Source organism: Chelonia mydas, chromosome 8 (genome assembly GCF_015237465.2).
Source record: "Chelonia mydas isolate rCheMyd1 chromosome 8, rCheMyd1.pri.v2, whole genome shotgun sequence".
Lineage (NCBI taxonomy): Eukaryota > Metazoa > Chordata > Testudines > Cheloniidae > Chelonia > Chelonia mydas.
Genome location: NC_057854.1, coordinates 46135849 through 46156067, shown reverse-complemented (window position 1 = coordinate 46156067; position 20219 = coordinate 46135849). Strand labels below are relative to the sequence as shown.

General features: G+C 43.3%; 1 protein-coding gene across 5 annotated transcripts in view; it reads right to left on the bottom strand.

Annotated features, from left to right (window-relative positions):
• KIFAP3 (kinesin associated protein 3) overlaps positions 1-20219 on the bottom strand; it is a 124781-nt gene that overhangs the window by 21996 nt on the left and 82566 nt on the right. For all 5 annotated transcript variants that reach the window (XM_037907272.2, XM_043521339.1, XM_043521340.1 and 2 more), the window contains exon 19: positions 17385-17484. In XM_037907272.2, the coding sequence (XP_037763200.2) occupies positions 17385-17484 (100 nt within the window). The remainder of the gene's footprint in view (positions 1-17384; positions 17485-20219) is intronic.

Here is a 20219-nt window from a genome sequence, read left to right as displayed (position 1 = left end):
ATTACAGTTTTAAATCTTTCTTCCAGGTCTGGCCTTGCAACCACTTGTCTCGGTAAAATAGGTCACTTAAAATAGGAAAGCTCAATAAAATGAATTACAAAGACAACAAGATTAAACTGATTGTACTGTTTTTGTACAGTGCAGCTGAGTTCTGCAAATACGCTGCTGGCTGTGGTTTGGCATTTAACAGCATGCGATCAGTGAGAAGGAGGAAATTTTATTCTCATTAACTGTTGCAGATTTACTGCAGTGAAAAAGGGCTATGTAACCTGAGTAGTGACAGAAAAGAGAGATCAAAGCCACAGTCTGGAAACTAAATAAACCTTCTGGCTACTTCCTGCTAGGAAAATTCACTCTGGCAATGTAAAACAGAGTCCAGTTAAGAACTACTCTCAGTTTTATGAGCTGTCACAGCAGCTCGAGTGGTTTGGACTAGTCAAGTTTAGAACATTATATTTCCTTGTTTTTGTCTCAGATACTTCTGTAAGCAGTTTGATAGTTTTACTTTTCTCCTTTAAAAAACAAAAACAGAGAAAGAAATTTTTTTTTTGGTGAAAATGAAGGTCAGAGCTAAACTCATTAAAACCAGGCAGGTCTTCATTTGCACATTCCAGTTTCATTTACTACGTTTTAATATTTTACTTGGAGATTTATAGGCAATGTACATTTGCTTTAATAACTCTTTCACATTCTGTTCACTTATTGTTTAATGTAAGTGCAAATCAGTTTACAGAACCCAGATGGCTTGTAACCCAGGAGCCAGTCGATTCCTTGCAGCACATCTGGAAGGGCTATGAGCAGTAGACAGAACGTGGGAATTAATTAATGCTACATTTCAAAAGAGACAGACCCAGATTTGCAGAGGGCTGTAAGACATTCCAAGGGACCTGATCTTACTGTTACAGCATTCTGACATTCTTTTAGATTATTAATAGCCAACTAAATCTTATTGGTTACGTCAGTCAGAATGCAGGTGGAATACAATAAAATAAAAAGTAACTGAAAACAGTTAAGAGCCACCACAAGTCATAACTGGCCCTAACAATTCATTGATCTAAGAGCTGAAATGGATTAAAAGCTCAATGCCAAGTCTCTTCCCAAATGGAATCTGCATCTCGCTAAAAAGATTACAAATTACAATATTCATGACTAAGATATTTCATTTATTACAATGCTACTCAAATTATTCAGAGTAATAGACAAAACACACACAAAAAAATTGCAATATGACCCCACACGATTATGGGCCATATAGTATGGTCCAGCAGATAGGGCACTGAATTAGGCGTCAGGAATCCTGGGTTGTATTCCAGGCCCTGCCACACAGCCTTGGATCAGTTATTTCACTTCTCTTTGCCTCTTTCCCCCTTTCCACCTTTTCTCTGCCTCTCTCTAGAGAATCAGCTCTTAGGTACAAGGACTGTGTCTTGCTGTGTAATAAGGTGGCACCTGTGCTTTTGAGGTCAGACTTGATGATCTAATGGCCCCTTCTGACCTTTCCTAAGTGCTTGTCTACACAGGAAAATTCACTGCATTAGGACACCACCGAGTTGGTTCTTCCTTGTTAGGATAGCACAACTAGAGTCAGTACTGGGGACCGGATCCTGCAATGAGCTCTGTATGGTCAGACCCCTGTGCCCTTGGGGAGCCCCGCTGACTCATGCAAAGATTCTTGTAGGATCAGGGCTCTGGTCTTTAAAAGGCTGTAAAAAGGTCCACAATGTAATAACATGGTTTGGTCCTATCCATACAGGTGAGATGAAACTGTGTTATAACATGATCAGGGAACTATTACCAATTTCTATCAATGACTAACTTCAGCTTCATAGACAGGCCCTAAAATCTAAATCAGAAGCCTACTGCATTGATAATATAACTAGATCCCACATCTGAAAGATTCCATTCATAAATCCAAGATAGCCTGAATTGTCACATTGAGTACAATTCAATATCCACTGAAATCAACAGGTGTCTTTTCATTAACCTTTCACGAGACACAATCAGAATCCCAACAATGGACCAAGTTCCTTGCTGGTGCTTCTAGGAACAGGTTGGTGTTAATGTCACATAAATTTACAATATCCAGTCAGACCTAAGGGAATATGAAAATATGTCAAACTTGGTGCGGCCTCGTGACCCCACTCAGCCGATCTTATACTAGAATATGTTAAATATATATTTGACTTTGTTAACTTTGAGTATTTTTCCAGGATAAAAACCTTTTACTCCAGAAACTTCACTGGTTCTGGGCATCTCTTTAAAGTCTTTTTCTTGTTCATCTGAGTGGGATTTACAATTTGCTAATGCTGATGTGTGATAAACTAATAAAACCTGGCTACAACGTTATGGGCCCAATTTACTAATAAAACCTAATTCAGTTCTCCTTGGGAACTGCAAATTGAATAGTGTCCAAATGTAGAAGCTGAATATTACTCTGCTGAATGCATTTCAAGGGCAAAGAAGTGTCACTTGTTAATCAAGTTTAAATGAAGCAAAAATGGTAACATGGAAATGTAAAAAACAAACACCACCATGGTGAAGTCATATAATTAATATAACTTTAGTTTATTCTATTCAAGGACAATTTTTTTAAGACCATTAATACATGCAGCCTTACACCCCACCAGCAAGGCAGGTAAGCATTATCCCTACTTTATAGATGGGGAAACAAAAGGCACAGAGACTGTATGTGACTTGCCTCAGAGCCTACAGATTCACTGTGTGGTCTCCTTCTGCTTTGCTACACCTCCTGACTCCCAGTCTTATGATTACAGTATAAGACCATCTACCATCCCATTTTACAGCTGTGCATCATCACTCCTTCTCATGTGGTAAAGGAGGCTTTAGTTAATGAAGTAACTACTCTACATGCAAGATTTACACAATGTCCAGGGCAGCAGCATAGGAATAGAGGCCATTTTTATATTTACTTTCTACTTACATGCAGATTTTAGCAATTTATAACAATCTACCCTCTTTAGAAATTCAAGGAGGGGTTTTCATAAATGCTCAGTGTTTTCATAAATGCTTCCACTGAAATCAACTGAAGTTTTATCATTGACTTCAATGGGAGCAGTTTGAGGTCAGTGCACAGTGCTTTTCAAAATCTCATCTCAAAATCTACTTAGTGCCTTGGCATTATTTCATAGATCTTAAGGCCAGAAGGGACCATTAGATCATCTAGGCTGACCTCCATAACACAGGCCAAAGAACCTCACCCAGTAATTATGAGACCACCCCACCCACAAAGAAAAGAAAATGGATGCCTGATCTTAGTACAACTTGTTGCATCCACAATCGTGGCTACTAGTATCAGGGAGTAGCCGTGTTAGTCTGTATCCAAAAAAACAACAAGGAGTCCGGTGGCATCTTAAAGACTAACAGATTTATTTGGGCATAAGCTTTCGTGGATTCCTAATAGGCAACAGGTACGTGGGTACATTAGACTATCACTGGTCCAGATTCGGCTTTAAGTCTGACTTGAACCACAAGTGCTTGTTAATTTTAGGAAGTCTCCAATACATAGGTCCATGTCACCAAACCACACCCAATGGGGCAGCCTCTGCGTAGGAAGGCTGCCAGGCAGGCCTGCAAGTACATTGGCTAAGTTGTGTGTGGCAGCTTGCTTTGCCTGCCCATACTAAACCAATGCATTAGCCTGTCACTTTCAGAAGTAACCTGTAACCTTCTGGTCAGTTGCTGAATTGGCAGGAAGTGAAGACCCCAAGGAAAAAAAAATTAACCAATCCCAAAAATCAGAATATGACTGAAAAGTCAATGCCTCAATACAGTAGGCTTTACACACAAAAGATAAAACCATTTTAGAATGATCCCCCTTCTGGTCTCCGTGGGTGTGGGCTCCCCTGCTTCAGAAACAGATTCTGCAGGACAGAGACTGAAGCAGGGCTCCTCCTCAGAGGCCAAATCCAAGCTATAGTGCTATGTAAATGTATTGTGCAAGGATGGTGTGGCTGTCTTGCATAAGTCTAACTGAAACAAAAGAATATAGCTACAACTGCCAGGGCTAAAAGGAATTAAATGTGGGGGATATTTGCATATGCACATGTAGGGATGTACTATTTAGTTATAATTTTCAAAGCACTTTTACGGACATTTAATAAGTGACTCTTTACTACACACCCTTAAAAAAGGAGGCAGAGTTTAAGGGTATGTCTACACTACGTGACTACACCAGGATAGCTATGTCACCGTAGCTATGCTGGTACAACTTTGTAATGTAGACACAGCCTATGACAACAGAATGGGTTTTTCCCTCTTTGTAGAACACCACCTCCCTGAACAACAGTAGCTACTTTGATGGAAGAATTCTTCAGTCATCATAGCTGCATCTACACTGAGGGTTCGGCTGGAATAGCTATATTGTTAGCGATATGGATTTTTCACATCCCTGATCTATGTAGCTATGTCAACCTAACTTAAGTGTAGACCAGGCCTGAGCGAAGTCAGTGCAGAGCGGAAGAGTTTCTGGTTCCCAGTTCTCCACATGATCCATCAGAGCAAGAAAAGAAACAGCTATAATTCCCTGGCTTAAATCTAGACAATCGTCCACTTAGGTATCGAGATAGACGGCCACCCCATGAAACTACATTTGTTAGTACACATACAGGATCAACATGTATACAGAAATCCTTGTCTCAATGAAAAAAGAAAGGGAAGGCTGTGCACTGGCAGCTCTGCTACATTTTGTCCAGGGTTACAGGAGCCTGTATTGAAGAAAAGGGTATTTCATAATGTTCTTCTGCAAGAAAAATTGAAAGCTGGGGCTACTTTCAGCATTCCTAGTTATTTGTCTAACATTACATATAGCTTAGTCAGAATTCCCAGTTTCTCAATATTTACAAGCAACTGGCACTTACTAAACACTAAATTGTACCATTACCTAAGCTTCGTCAGGCTATGTTAAAAAAGTTGTCTTTTCCTGCAGGGAAAAAAGAATCCCATGGAAGTCTCCATTACAAGATATTTAGCTATGACAATTTTGCCTGGAACTAGAAAGTCATTAAGCTCTAGTGTGTCATTAACATTTGAATGCAGATAAATGAACAAATGGCATATAATCCTGAACACATCTTTCAGATGTCTTCTCTCTCCTTCAACTCAGACACTACATTGTCACCATATTAGTCAAAGGGGAGTTTTTTTGCTTTTTGCTGCTGCAATAAGCTCTTAACACAGAGTGAAAGTTTTATCAGAACCAAGAGTCCTGAATTTAGATTTAATAACATGAAAATTTCCAATTGCTGCCTAATGCTCATCAGTTTCTGGAAGATGGTATTGCGATTCAAAGCTGGAAATCTAAATCACAGAAGGGGAGATTACTCACCTATAACTGGAGCTTCTTAAAGATGCGTGGCCCCTATCTGTATTCTGCTATGGGTTACGCATGCGCACTATGCACCTGGAGCCGGAGAATTTGAAAGGAGTGTCTGCTGGTCTGCCCATGTTCAACTTGTACTTTCTACAAAGGGGATAAGGATAAGATCGACCGCCTCTCCAGTTCCTTCTCCACCGTGATTCAAGAGGCGATCCAAAGCAGAGGGGAAGGAGGGCAGGTAGTGGCGTACATATAGGGAATCTCCAGTTATCTTGAAGAATCTCCAGTTACTGGTGAGTAACCTCCCCTTCTTCAAATGATGATCCCTATTGTATTCCACTGTGGGTAACCAAGCAGTACTTAAGTAGTAGGAGGATGCGAGGATATAGATGGTAGGACTGAGTGAAGGACAGCCGTTCCAAAGGAGGCATCAGCAGAGGAGTCCTAGATTATGGCATAGTGTCTCGCAAAGGTGTGAATGGGGCCCCACATGGCTGTTTTATAGATATCAAGGAGGGATATCTCCTGAAGCGATGCCATAGTCACTGCTTGTGCTCTCATGGATTGAGCTCTTACTCTAGGGGGGAGGACAACACAAGGGGGAAGGTTCACTAGTTGATAGAGTAGAATGCAGTCAGAGATCCATTTGGAGATCCTCTGGGTAGAGGTTGCTTATCCCCTGATTCTTTCTGTTACAGTGACGAACAGTTTCTGGGACTTCCTGATTGGTCCTGTTTTGTGTAGGTTAAAGGCCAAAGTCTGCCAGACATCAAGGGCACGGTGTGTTTGTTCCTCCGAGGAAGTGTGAGATTTAGGAAAGAACACAGATAAGTGGATTGATTGGTTCAAGTGAAATTCCAACAGAAACTTGGGGGTGAATTCAAGGTGTAAACGTAACAAAACTTTATCTTTATGGAATACAGTTTAAGGAAGATCTGCCATCATCGCTCAAAGCTCACCAACCCTTCTGGCTGAGGTGATGGCTTCATGGAGAGAGGAAGGGACATGGAGCAGGAAGCTACAGGTTCAAAGGATGGCCTTGTGAGTGCTGAGAGAACAAGATTCAAGTCCTACTGAGGGGCAGGCTTGTGAATAGGTGGAAAGTGGTCAGTGGGTGAGTGAAGACTAGGTAACCCTGGGAAGGAGGATGGTATGCTCTAATCACTGCCAGGTGGACTCATAAGGAGCTGATGAATAGGCCTGATGTCTTTAGAGAAAGGATATAGTCTAAAATGAGAGGGATATCTGCATTTTCTGGAAAAATGGTCCTTTGATGCTCCCAAGAAGAAAAATATCTCCACTTAGCCAGGTAACACTGTCTAGTGGAATCCTTCCTTCTATTAGAAAGTATGTCTCATCGGCTGTGGAACATGAGTGTGCTAAGGATGATGCCCATTCAAAAACCAAGCCCTGAGGTGAAGTGAATATGGATCGGGGTGCTTGATCTAGCCATGGGTCAGGAGCTCAGAAAACGTTGGGAGGGCGATTGGTAGTCAGGATGACATGCACAGGAGATTCAGGAACCAAAACGGTCTGGGCCAGTAAGGAGCGATCAGGATAACCCATTCCTTGTGCTGCTGGATTTTGAATAGAACTCTTGTCAGGAGCAATAGTGGAGAGAATGCATGGTTCAGGTGATCTGACCAAGAACAAGTAGAGCATCACCTTGGGGAGTGGTAACTTAGTGCTCCTCTTGAACAGTATGTGATGCATTTTCTGTTCGTTATGGAGGAGAACAGATCCCTGGTTGGGGTTCCCCATAGATTAAAGATATTGCATAGTACCGAGTCATGAATTTTCCACTCATGGTTGGCTGAAAAATGCCTGCTGAAAGAGTCTGTGAATGTATTTCATTTTCTGGTAAGGTAGGCTGTTGATATGTTGATTTGGTTGCTGATGCACCAGTTCCACAAGCTGACTGCTTCCACACACAGGGAGACAGATCTCGCTCCTCCCTGCTTGTTGATGTAGAAAAAGGTCGGCATGTTGTTCAACAGTATCAGGATGTGGTGGGTGCAGATGAATGGAAGACAAGCCTTGCATGTCTTCTAGACTGCTCATAACTCCAGAATGCTGATGTGCATCCTGGACTCTCAGGGTGTCCAGGTGCCATGTGTTGTTTGGCTGACCATGTAAGCTCCCCAACCAAAAAGAGATGTGCCTGTGGTAATGGTGCTGTCTGGAGAGGAGGGAGGACAGGAGATGCCCACACATACCTGTTGAGGATTTGTTCATCACAATAGGGAAGAAACCACCTTGGCAGGATTGTTACAATGAAGTTCACTGGGTGGTAGTCTGGAGAGTATAACGACTGAAGCCATGCTTGAAGGCAATGACAGTGGAGGCTTGCAAATGGAGCGACATGAGTGCATGAGGTCATATGACCTAGGAGAGAGAGGCATGTCTTGACTGGTACTCGAGGGCTGTTTGTGATCTGGGCTATAATATCGTTCATGGTCTGAAATCTGTCTGTGGGCACGTATACCCTTGCAGTGACCAAATCCAGGGTGGTGCTGATGAAGTCCAGAGACTGTGGAAGCGCGAACATATTTTTCGGCATTTAGACTGACCCGCTCAGGGAAGAGAAGTGGTGTAGCATCATTAGAGTTGATGCATGGGCCTTCTGGCATGACTTAGCAACAAGGAGCCAGTTGTCAAGACATGGGAATACAATGAGATTGAGGTGTCTGACATGAGTTGCCATTACTGAGAACACTTTGGTGAAGACTCTGGAGGTGGTTGTCATGCCGAAAGGGAGCATTCTGTACTGAAAATTACTGGAGCCCACCATGCATCTGACGAGGCATCTGTGAGCAGGATGAATATCTACATGAAAGTATCCAGAGCTGTTAACTACATGTCCTTTTCTAGGGATGGCATTATAGAGGCCATTGTGACCATATGAAACTTGAATTTGTGAATGAAGTGGTTGAGGTGGTGGAGGTTGAGAACTGGTCTCCCTCTGTCCTTCTTTTTGGATATAAGGAAATATGTCAAGGAAAAGCTGCTCACTTAGTGGGGGGGGGGGGCTTGTTCTATCACTCTTTGCTCTAATAGGGAGTCCACCTCTTGCTTGAGAATTGTCTTGTGAGAGTGACCCCCAAAGGGGAAGAGGCTTGTGGAAGAGATATGGATGCAAACTCAATTGTATGAGATCAGAATGGATGATATTCAGCACCCACTAGTCTATTCTTATTGCACTCCAGGTGCTGAGAAAGAATGCTAGATGACCTCCAAATGGCATGTGAAGATTGGGCAATGTTGGGTTTAGTGGCTTTCAGCTCTCAAGGTCCCATCAAAAATAGTGCCTCACCGAGGGTTGAGATTAGGATGCCAAGCCTATTGCTGAAGGTGCAGGGAAGTGGGTCCGTTGAATCTTCTGCATTGTGTGTGATGGTTCATAGGGCCTCTAATGAAAAAATTGTTGAGCCGTGGGTCTAGGTCTAAGCAATTATCAATGGAACTTCCTCATGGGGACAGGTGTATATATCCCCAGAGCGCAAAGGGTAGCCTGAGAGTATGGAGGGAATTGTCCATCTTCTGACTGAATAACTGTGATTCATCAAAGGGGAGGACCTCCACAGTGTTCTGGGTCTCTCTAGGGAACCCTGACATGCTGCATATAACAACAGCAGTAGCCATGGCTCATGACGAAGTGTCAGCAGCATCAACTGTGGATTGGAGAGCAGTCTTTGCTATTAGTTTGCCCTCATCTCTCAACTGGAAACAAGCTTTGTCCTGTTATGGCAGACTATTAGTGAACTCTATAAACTTGGAGTAGTTCACAAAGTCATACCTGGATATTAGTGCCTGGTAATTGGCTATTAGCAGGTAAACACCTGTCAGGGATGGTCTAGATAATACTTAGTCCTGCCATGAGTGCAGGGGACTGGACTAGATGACTGCTCGAGGTCCCTTCCAGTCCTATGATTCTGTCCTGAACTGGAGTCTAGATCCAAGAAGACCTTTCTCCCCATAAGGCTAGGCGCTTACACTCTTCGTCCTTAGGAGTAGATTGGGAGTGTTGCTGTCTAGCCCTTTTGGAAGCTGCTTGGACTACCAAGAGTCCGGGGAGAGAGGAAAAAAAAATTCAGTCCCTTTGGCCGGCACATAATAGCGTCTTTCCAACTTCTTGAGCATGAAACCGCAGGTGACGGGGGTGTGACAAATAGTCCTAGCTGGCTCCATTATAGCTTCATTAACAGGAAGTGTTATTTTGTTGGATCCAGATGGGTGGAGGATATCAAGGAGTTTGTGCTGGGATTTCTGAACCTCTTCAAGAGGAATATGTAGTTCACCAGTAACTCTACAAAGATGATCCTGGAACTGCCTGAATTCATCAGAGGGGAAGGAGACATAGGGGTTACCACTTTGTCCAAAGACGAAGATGGCAGTCGTGTTGGTTCCGGCAGAACTGCCAGATCCGGTGCATATTGATTGCTTTTCCTCCTCTGAAGGATCCTGAGTGCCACCTCCTATGGGATGCAAGGAGTGACTCTCTAGCAGACCTGATCAACTCTGCAGGGGAGTATTGGTCCCAGGGCTCTTAACATCTGGGATGTTAGATGGGGTGGGATCTGAGTTACTACAGAGAATTCTTTCCTGGGTGTCTGGCTGGTGAGTCTTGCCCACATGCCCAGGGTTTAGCTGATCGCCATATTTGGGGTAGGGAAGGAATTTTCCTCCAGGGCAGATTGGCAGAGGCCCTGGGGGTTTTTCGCTTTCCTCTGCAGCGTGTGGCACGGGTCACTTGCTAGCGGATTCTCTGCACCTTGAAGTCTTTAAACCATGATTTGAGGACTTCAATAGCTCAGACATAGGTTAGGGGTTTGTTACAGGAATGGGTGGGTGAGATTCTGTGGCCTGTGTTGTACAGATCAGACTAGACTATCATAATGCTCCCTTCTGACCTTAAAGTCTATGAATGTATGAATGTGGCCAGTAGGAAGTGTCTAAAGGGAGACATGGGGTGCCAGCAGCTCCAAGCTCAATGCAGAGGTTGGTCCCAAGCTGATGTAAGTCTTTTTGATGGCAGAGGACATGTAGGGTGGTTCAGAGTCTTCCAATGAGGAGAAAGTTGATTCCTGTTCCAGAGGCGGTACCATCGGTGACGCTGAAAGGAAGTTGTATTTCAAGGAAGGAAAAGGCGATAAACCTCTCTGAGCGGTCAATTCCCAGGTGGTGTTATGACATCTCTGGAAAGGAATGGACCCGATCGAAGGGATTTCAGATCCGGGAGTGCAAAGATGTCCTGTGGAGTGGCATGGAACCCAGTTCTCACTGCTGTGAGAGGGGATGTCTCCACCCAAACCATCGGCGCCTGAGAGGGTGCTGTTGAAGATGGTGCTGCAGGTTGGTGTTGAACCATCTTCATCAGTGCCAACAGATCCCAAGGTTTGGGAGGTGTCGATGAAGACAGTACCAATAGGTTGTGTTCCAGCACTGATGGAGCCTGATGTTTATATGGGCTTTCTTGTCAAGCTTCTTGGACGTAAGATATCTTAAGTCTTCTTGGGCTGAGGTGCTGGCCTTGCTCAGAGCTGAATCAGACTTCTTTGAAGTGGATTTCAAGGAAAACTTACCTCTATGAGAGTGCTTCCTGGTTTCCGAGAAGACCCTGCAGGGGATTTATGGGGGTAGACTCTCTGGCACCAGTGTTGGACTTAGCAGCAGGAGGCTAACTCCTTGCTGAATCAGGCCAATGTATCGGGGGGAGGGTGGGGGAAGAAGGGAGTGGGTTCCCTGGCTGGGTCCAATTGAGGCCTCATAGCCTTTTCCATGAGGTGTTTTCGAAGTCTGAGTTCCCACCCTTCTCAGGTACAGCTGGGGAACAAGCAGCAGATACTCACCTTGTTGCAATGTGAGCTTCCCTGAGGCAGTACAGGCAGCGCTGGTAGTCATCACTGACCGAGAAGCACTGAAGGCAGGAAGTACAAGTTTGAAGCCTGGAGTCCTGGGCATAGTCCAGTGCCCGTAAGAATAGATTAAAATTTTGGGGGAACACTTTCCCCTCTAACACTAAAATCTATGAAAAATACTATAACTATAAGCTGTACAAGATACTAAAAACTATTTAGGAAGCTAAATCTTATCTTAAGGGATGAAGCCAAAGCTACAGACACAGAGAGGTTCCGACCTGAGCCATGCAGCGGTCAGAAGTAACTGAAGAGGCGGTCAGTGCACCCTACCCTTTTTCCTCTCGGTCAGACACACAAGGTGAGCCAGGGCGTATGCACAGACCAACGGATGCTACTTCCAAATTCTCTGGCTCCACACACACAGTGCGCATGGGTAACCCATAGTGGAATACAATAGGGACCAGCACTTCAAGAGGAAAAAAATCTATTCACAGCAAATGAAAAAAACCTGGATACAAGCTGTTAAAACAACCTCCTTCAGCCATGTATTTTCAGTTGAATGGAAAATATATCCCTGAGATCTGTTTGCATTCTGGCGCAGCAAAGCTTGGAGGAAAATGTGCATGCAGCATCTCTAGGTTTGTCACTATTTTATTGTGTCATATTGAAAATATTCCTTAAAAATATGCACCATGCACAAGGACATAGTTCCATTAAAAAGCTTGTATATCTGGGTAAGTCCCTGCCATTTCAGGGGCCTCTGTCTTTGGTGCACCTCAGCTCCTCCTGTTCTCTGCCTGTGGCTCACCATACTTTAGTATCCTGAGGAGTGTAACACTTAGGGTACATCTTCACTACGGAGCTAAATTGGCGCTGCTGCAATTGATGCAGCAGCATCGATTTAGTGGGTCTAGTGAAGAGGTGCTAAATCAGTGGAAAAGTGCTCTCCCATTCATTTCTGTACTCCACCTCCCCGAGAAGTGTAAGTTAAGTCGGTGGCAGAGTGTCTCCTGGTCGACACCGCGATAAGTGGATCTCGCGACGTTGACTTCAGTTACGTTATTCACATAACTGGAGTAGTGTAGCTTAGATCGATTTACCACGGTAGTGTCGACCTGGCCTTAGATTCAATTTTGGTTGTTGGCTTGGTGTGGGGGTGGCTGGGTGGTGCTAATGGCCTGTGGTATGCAGGAGGTCAGATGAACTGGTGGTCCCTTCTAGCCTTCACCTCAATGACTATGAAAACACAGGTCTTTCAACTGGATGTTAAGCTCACAAACTAACTTACCTGAAACATACCATCTTTAGTTCTAGGCTGCTCTTCCAAAATGTATTGGGTCCCTAAAATCAGGGCTGTCACATTGCTAAGATGCCAACTTCTTAGTTGGGTGACCTGCCACATGTTAATGTGGAATGAGAGTTCCTTTACAATGGTGACACAAGTGAATAGATGCTGTGCTGTCCTGACACGGTCTCCTCCAACCAGACAGGCACTGAAATTGACAAAGATTCTGCTTGCCAAAGCTTCTGGATGGGGAGATGGACAGAGAGGGCAGCAAGTGACCAACCCAAAATACAGCGGAGGTGGTGATCCAATTTTAGCCTATGAGCATTTACAGCGTCCCTTCAAGGAGTTTTATACTCTGACATAGGAATTGATCTATCTAGCCCAGTATTCCTGTCTCTGACAGTGGTCAGTATCAGATGCTTTAGAAGAAAGCACAAGAAACCCCATGACAGACAATTTATGCCCTTAACATTTTAGATCCAATCTAATGGATCTGTGGCTGTCCTTATTCATATTTATTTCTTGGATTTACATTAGAATGAGACATGCCTGTCCTATGCTTTAGGGCACACAGGCCAGGTGCCTATAAGTATCTAATCCAGTTTGGATTCCAGTTAAGCTCTTGGCTCAATAACTCACCTATTTGAATAAGTGAACCTCAGCAGCTGTAGGTCTGCAGCCCCAGTGTCTACTGGAACAGAGCCCAGACCACAGTAGTTGAGTACTAAGAGGAAGTCAGTTGTTTTATAGTGGCTATTTGTTTGGCTGCGCTCATCCTATGTGGCTACAGCATTGGGCCCTGCTTTGACTAACAAGTTTCCTCTTGTGTTTTCTCATGCAGTACTGATGAAAATTTATTGATGATACTCAAGAGGCAGAGGTTGCCCTTGACCCTCAGCTGGAGCGTGCTGCAACCTCAAACTGTTGTCAGATGAATGCTTCTTTGCCTCTGGTGCAGCTGGTGTAGGTTGGGTCATCTCGTGCAGTTATCAGATACAGCTTATGCTGGAAACTTTTGGTGTAGAGGTGACAGCTTGAGCCCAGCTGTGCCCTTTTGAACATTTCATGGTGGGCCCATTTCTTTGGCCATGTCGCCACCAAATCTCTCAGGCCAGGTGTAACTGTTGGCTACCACAACTCACTTAAGCCCTATTAGGGCCTTCTTTTACAATTACACTGTGGGCACCGATACCAATTGGGCCTGTTATCATGCATGCAAGCGCTCATTAGAGATGCAAAGTCATGGGAAAATGAACCCTTTGTATCTGATTTGTATGCTTTACGTAGATTATAAATTCCTTGAGGCAAGGACTTTGTCTTTATGTCCTGTACGCTTTTGTACAGCATGCTGTAATTGTAGGAAATAGCCTCATGGCAATAGGACATGTAGAGTTTTAAGAGTCTCCGCGATATTGATATAGAAAGGAGAAGGAAAATGTGGATTCTTCACAGCCAATGGTATTGACTCAGTTTCAGCTTAATGTTATCACTTGCCTCAGATTTTACAGGATGGTCTTAATTGGCTAGATCTGGACCCTTCCCTCAGCACCCCCCATCATCAAGTGAATTGAACTCTTCCTATTCATTCCAGAACATCTAAACCAGTCAGAAAGCACAACAAATAAAAATATGTTTCATGCAAACAGACTCAAAGCACATGTAAATATGTATCATTTCAGCAGCTGGCCATTCCTTCTCCCAGTAACTAAACTAGTTTATGAAAACTATCCAATAATTAGTAGAAAAATGAATCATTTTTATAACAAGAAACTGGTTTATTAAAAGCTGGAACTGGTTTCTCCCCCCACCACCCCAAATTCTTAACATAAGGTTCTTGTTAGCTTTAAAATGAAAGCATAAAAATACTGCAGAATTATGTTATGGTATGGATGAAATGTACACTATATAATACATGAAAAGAACCCTGACTAGCTGCTATTATTTTTAATTAGGCTTTATAGCAAATATGGCTTTACCTTCCAACACCAGTTAAAATTTGGGGAGGCTGAAATCTCCAGACTCATGGGACTGGCAATTCTGTTGCTCATGCCTCGGAGCACTAAAGCATTTTACATTAGCTCTAAGCATCAGGAAATCCTGGCTCTTGGTGCCAAGAAGTTCAAAACGATAATGACATGTCTGAAAACTAGGATTCTCTGTCCGACTGCCTGCCTCTATTCTAACAAACAATTCTGACCCTCTGTATTGTAAATGGGACAGAACATTTGTAACAGTACATGCTGTTTCCAATTAGGTTGTCTCCTTATACGACAGATAATTCCAGGGACAATCATATTGAAAAGCACTCCCAGAAACAGAATTTTAATTAGAAATCAGAATGTATTTGCCTGTGCCCTGAACAAAGAGCTGTTACCAAGATTTGTAATTTGTATTTATTCTTTTCATTTAAATGGGTCCCCGACTTTAATGCGTTGTGGTTACGAACAAGGATGTTCTACAAATAAGTTTTATTTTTAAAATATATTTGATGTAATTTTGCCATTCATTTGCTGGAAGGAGACCACATTCAAAGCCTTAAAAACGTACATTTCAACAGAAGTTTGAAATGCAAGGTTCAGCAATCTAATGTAGCTCAAGGATGCCCAAACTTTTCCCAACCAAGGGCTTCATTGGCAAAGTGACAAGATCTTGATGGGGCTATTCTTAGTTTCCCAAAAACAAAGCAGACCGCAGCCATCTTCATCTTTAATAGGAACGTGCAGACATTGGGGACAGTCTCTCTCTCTCTAATGACATTCCATCTAGATCTTGGCTCACCAAGATTGATAACTGCACCCTGTCATTTCCATGGGCCAGATCTCCATATTAAAGTTGAGAATGGCTGTGAGCCACACTCCATCAGTATGCCTACCCTCCAATCAGAGATGTGATTTCAACTCGTGTAGCACATCCAAAAGCTTTAATCTAGCTAGCTTGGGTGTCACAGCAGTGAAGCAGCAGCAACACATGCTTCTGTGCAGGCTAGCTGCCCAAATAATTACCCAGGATTCCAGGTGAGCTTGTCCATGGTACTACAGCTTCACTGCAACAGGTACCCAAGTTAGCCATATTAAAGCAAGTCAGGTATAGACGTCTACATGTGCTGCATGCAATCATGCCCCCTGATTGTGGTATGGACATACCCTAGGACTCCAGAGGTTGCACCTGGCTTCCCCCTTTTCTTCAGTTTCTCCATCACTCATGGGCTTTAACAGACATATACATTTTAAAATAAATAAATCACAACTGTATCACAAGTGCTTTCACTTTTAAAAAATATAGAGTAAAAAAGTCACCACTACGTAAGAAAGATTTTGCAAAACAGTCTTAGCAGAAAGAAAAGGAGTACTTGTGGCACCTTAGAGACTAACCAATTTATTTGAGCATAAGCTTTCGTGAGCTACATCCGATGAAGTGAGCTGTAGCTCACGAAAGCTTATGCTCAAATAAATTGGTTAGTCTCTAAGGTGCCACAAGTACTCCTTTTCTTTTTGCGAATACAGACTAACACGGCTGCTACTCTGAAACCAGTCTTAGCAGAGTCAAGCTTGGAAAGTCATTTAATTGTCAACCCTTGTGTGTGCTGGGCTTGCTGGCATTTCTGTGGCAAGAATCCCTCCCCCAGTCAAGCTGCAAGGAAGCAGAAGGGGCTAGCACTGAACTGGAGTGCTCCTTAAAGAGCAATGTCAAACAGCCATGCAGGTGAGGTTTCAGATAGGAAGGTGTATAAAGGGGAAAAAACCTGCATGCTTTCTAAGAGATTCTCCTCGGGAAAGGAGAGCAATTACCTAGTCCAACTCAACTGTTTCTCAACAGATGATTTTAGGTAGTAATCACAGAATTTCCCAAACCAGATTACACCACTGCCCTAGATGTTGGGATTTGTTCAGACTTTACATAAAGCTACTAAAGTTATTAGTTATTATTGGGGGAAGAAAAAAATAAAAGTAAAAAAAGGGTGGAAGCATGTCTCAATAACTTCTTGTAGAAGTGAATTCCACAGGATTACCAAACTGTGAACGAAGTACATCCTTCTATTGGAGCGTACTATCACACACTCCTATCTGTCATAATTTGGCATACATGTCACATAAAATAAAGACTTTCCTAAACCCTACAGATGCCATGAAGAACAAGGAAGGATCTTCTTCTCTGAAATGGGAGTTTTCTTATTTGACCTTGTGAGCAAAGTCAGTCCAGAGATCCAAATTGGAACAGCTTGCTAAGATGACAAGGGAGAAAAGGTCAGAATAGAAGGGCAATTCAGACAAATGTCTCCAACAGCTCCAGGAATCTACAAGTCGAGCCAAAAGACAGACATCTTTCACCCATCCACGAGATTTTCAAAGCATATGACATCAGTAATCAAGCTGAGTGTTAGCTGGGAAGATTGAGTAAAATCAGGAAACAATCCTGACAGCTGAGAAACTTATTTTTAACAGCTTAAGAATACTGGAAACAATTCTGCTAGTTAATCAAATCCCCTAGCGTCTCCTTAGACATTTCCAAACAATGATGCCTGAATAGTGTTTGAATAATTGTCATAACATGTAATGAGTTGTGTGCTCTAGTTTTCTATTCCATTTTTATTGCCTTTGGAAAGCTATCAGGAAATACTATGCATACATTAATGTATTAGAAGAAATGTATAAGTCAAAAGGAAAACTGGATCCTCCAGTGTGACAAAACACCATCAAGTTTTGATCTATGATTTCCATAAACCTGCTTTCTCGATGTAAATCATTGCCCCAAGTATGTTTTTAAAATGTAACCCTATTAAAGCTTATGTTTTGGAAAGGAAAAAAAGTTACTCAAGTTGAAAAAATGTAAATCAAGCATTAAAAAGAAACCTGAATTAGTAATTTTCTGATTACATAAATTCTTTCCAAAAAGAGAGCTTTACCTGCTGGAGAAGGGATGTTGCCCGACTAAGTCTCCATTTTGGAGATGATAATCACTGAAGAAATCTGGACTCACTGCTCCATCAGGGGCTATCAGGCCATCTATGAAGAGACAAGAAATACAGAGGTTGAGAGACAGTGGCTTGTTGGGGGTGCCAGAAAAGCAGGCCACACAGCAAGTGCTGCTTTATCCCAGGCACGCTCCAGTCAGCAATCTGTGTCAGTTTAGGGATCAAAGACAAGCAGCAAGAAACAAGGCCAGCTCCTGGCTCAATAAGACAAGAGACTCACCAGGGCCTGAAGCAGACTTCACCACTCACAGCCCAATCCACAGCTCCTGTGATGGGCCACAGCTCAGAGCTGTATCCCTCACACCTTTGCCAGCAGGACTGGAAGAGATGTACAAGGTCCAATCCTGCCCATTCCGTCACAGCAGTGGGACCAGAGAAGAAGTAAATAAAGAGCCAAACACCAACTTCCAGGTCAGTGGAATAAAAATGGTGAGGCAACCTATGGCTTGATTCTTCAACCACTAGCCCCCACCCTCTTTTTGAGGCTGTTCCTGGAGGCAACTTCATGACTTGATTTCCCCCACCTTCCCAGTAGTTTAATGCCTCATAAGACTAGCCTAAATAAAAAATAATTTTCATATGACAGGCTCCTGGGGAACTCTAGGAAATGGACAGTTCCTTAGCTAAGAGTAATTTTACTTTGTTCCTTTTACATTCACCACTGGTAAAAGTAGGTGCATGTGTTTATAAAGTCACTACGACGCCTTAAAGGAATCACAGCCTTACCCGGTTTACAGAAGAGAGCAGGAAATTATGGAAATTTACTCTCAGTTACACCAGCAGGAAATTTACTCTCAGTTACACCAGCTGTTGAATGCGTCAAAATCTCCAAATGAGAATGACAAATGGTGTCAGTTCCATCAGAGAAATGCCACTTAGCAATACAGCCGTTCACAGCCACCAAGTTAGACAAAATTCTGAGTGATATTAAGAGCAGCACTGCTCTGGCTATGACAATATTTCACCAGAGTTCTTGAAGCACTTCAAGGTTTGTGCTCACCAGTGGCGGGCACAGTTTTTCACCTGTGTGGTCAACGAAAAGCGACTTCCAAAGACATGGGGAATATTAAAAATCATTGCTCTCCTGAAACCAGGGGAAAGCCCACATAATGTTGCAAGTGATTGACTGATATCTCAATTGTCTGTGCCATTCAAAGTTCTGAAGCATCTGATCCTTCCCCAGAAACGGAGTCAATATTCAGCATGGAGCAAGCAGAGTTGGAGAGGCTGGAGCACCTGCGATCAAGTGCTGCTTTGACAACATTGAGCAAAAATTGTTTTCAGAAAAACCTGAAGACAGGAGCCATATTTCTGGATCTGACAGCAGCATATGACATGATGTGGAACACATGGCTCTTTGTCAAATTGTCAAGAGCACTCCCAGCATGGGTAGTCAACATTGTTGATCTTTTCTGCAACAGATGTTTCCACATGGGAGACAGAGTTAGCATGTGGAAAAGAAACCAACAATCTACCACAAGGCTCTGTACTGGCACCAAAGCTTTTCAACCTGTTCACAAATATCCTTCTGCTCACCCAGTCCTGCATGTTCACATACGCAGATGACATTTGCTTAGGCGTCCAAGCAAGGTTATTCCTAGAACTTGAAGATGTCCTAAACTCTGATTTGATTAAGTTGGCCAAATACTATAGTCAGTGTGACCAAGGCATTTACGAGTGTGTTCCATCTTCACAATGCCAGAGCAGACCAAGAACTGAATATCTCTCTTGACTGACATCACCTGAAACATTAATTCCACCCAATCTACCTCAAAGAAACCCTAGCTAGATCTCTCACATATCTCAGCCATCTGAGGTAAACTGCAGCTAAGGTGACGACACTTAACATTCTAAAAAACCCTGTGTGCCACTTCATGGGCAACAAACTTTCAAACTCTCCGATCATCCAGTTTAGCCCTATGTTACTCTGCAGCAGAATATTTTGTTCTGGTCTGACCGCAGTCAGCCCATGTCAAGTTAGCTGACACACAACTACACTCAACCACATGCATCGCAACTGGGATGATTCAACCCACACCAGTGCCATGGTTTCCTATCTTAAGTAACATCACTCCTCCATGCATCTGCCATGAGGATGTTACAGCCAGAAGATGAGGGCAAACCCGAGCATACCACTATACACAGAAAGAAAAGGAGTACTTGTGGCACCTTAGAGACTAACCAATTTATTTGAGCATAAGCTTTCGTGAGCTACAGCTCACTTCATCGGATGCTTTTGTAGCTCACGAAAGCTTATGCTCAAATAAATTGGTTAGTCTCTAAGGTGCCACAAGTACTCCTTTTCTTTTTGCGAATACAGACTAACACGGCTGTTACTCTGAAACCTGTCGCTATACACAGACTTCTTTGATGACCCAAGTACGTGCTTGTTGTCGAAGCACCCACTGTGGGCCCACCTACCCTGCCCAGATTTCTTTGCAATGTCGATGTGTGTGAAGAATGGTTTCTGATGTCAACTGCAGACCAATCTCTTATAACTGAACCGACCAGGCGTGTTCCTGGCTTTGACTTGCCATGCCATTCATGGGTCCTTCTGAATCAATTTAGAATGGGACAGGCCCAATGTGAGCCTTCATACCTGGGGCCAACAAGAGGATCCCACATGTGGCGATGGCCAAAGACAGTGTCACACATCACTGACGACTGCCCTCTGACCAGATGGGATGGTGGTCTGAGGTCTCTAAATCTGGCTGATGAGGCTGCTGCAATAGGTTTGGCAAGCTCCACACCCGATAAGAAAAAGCT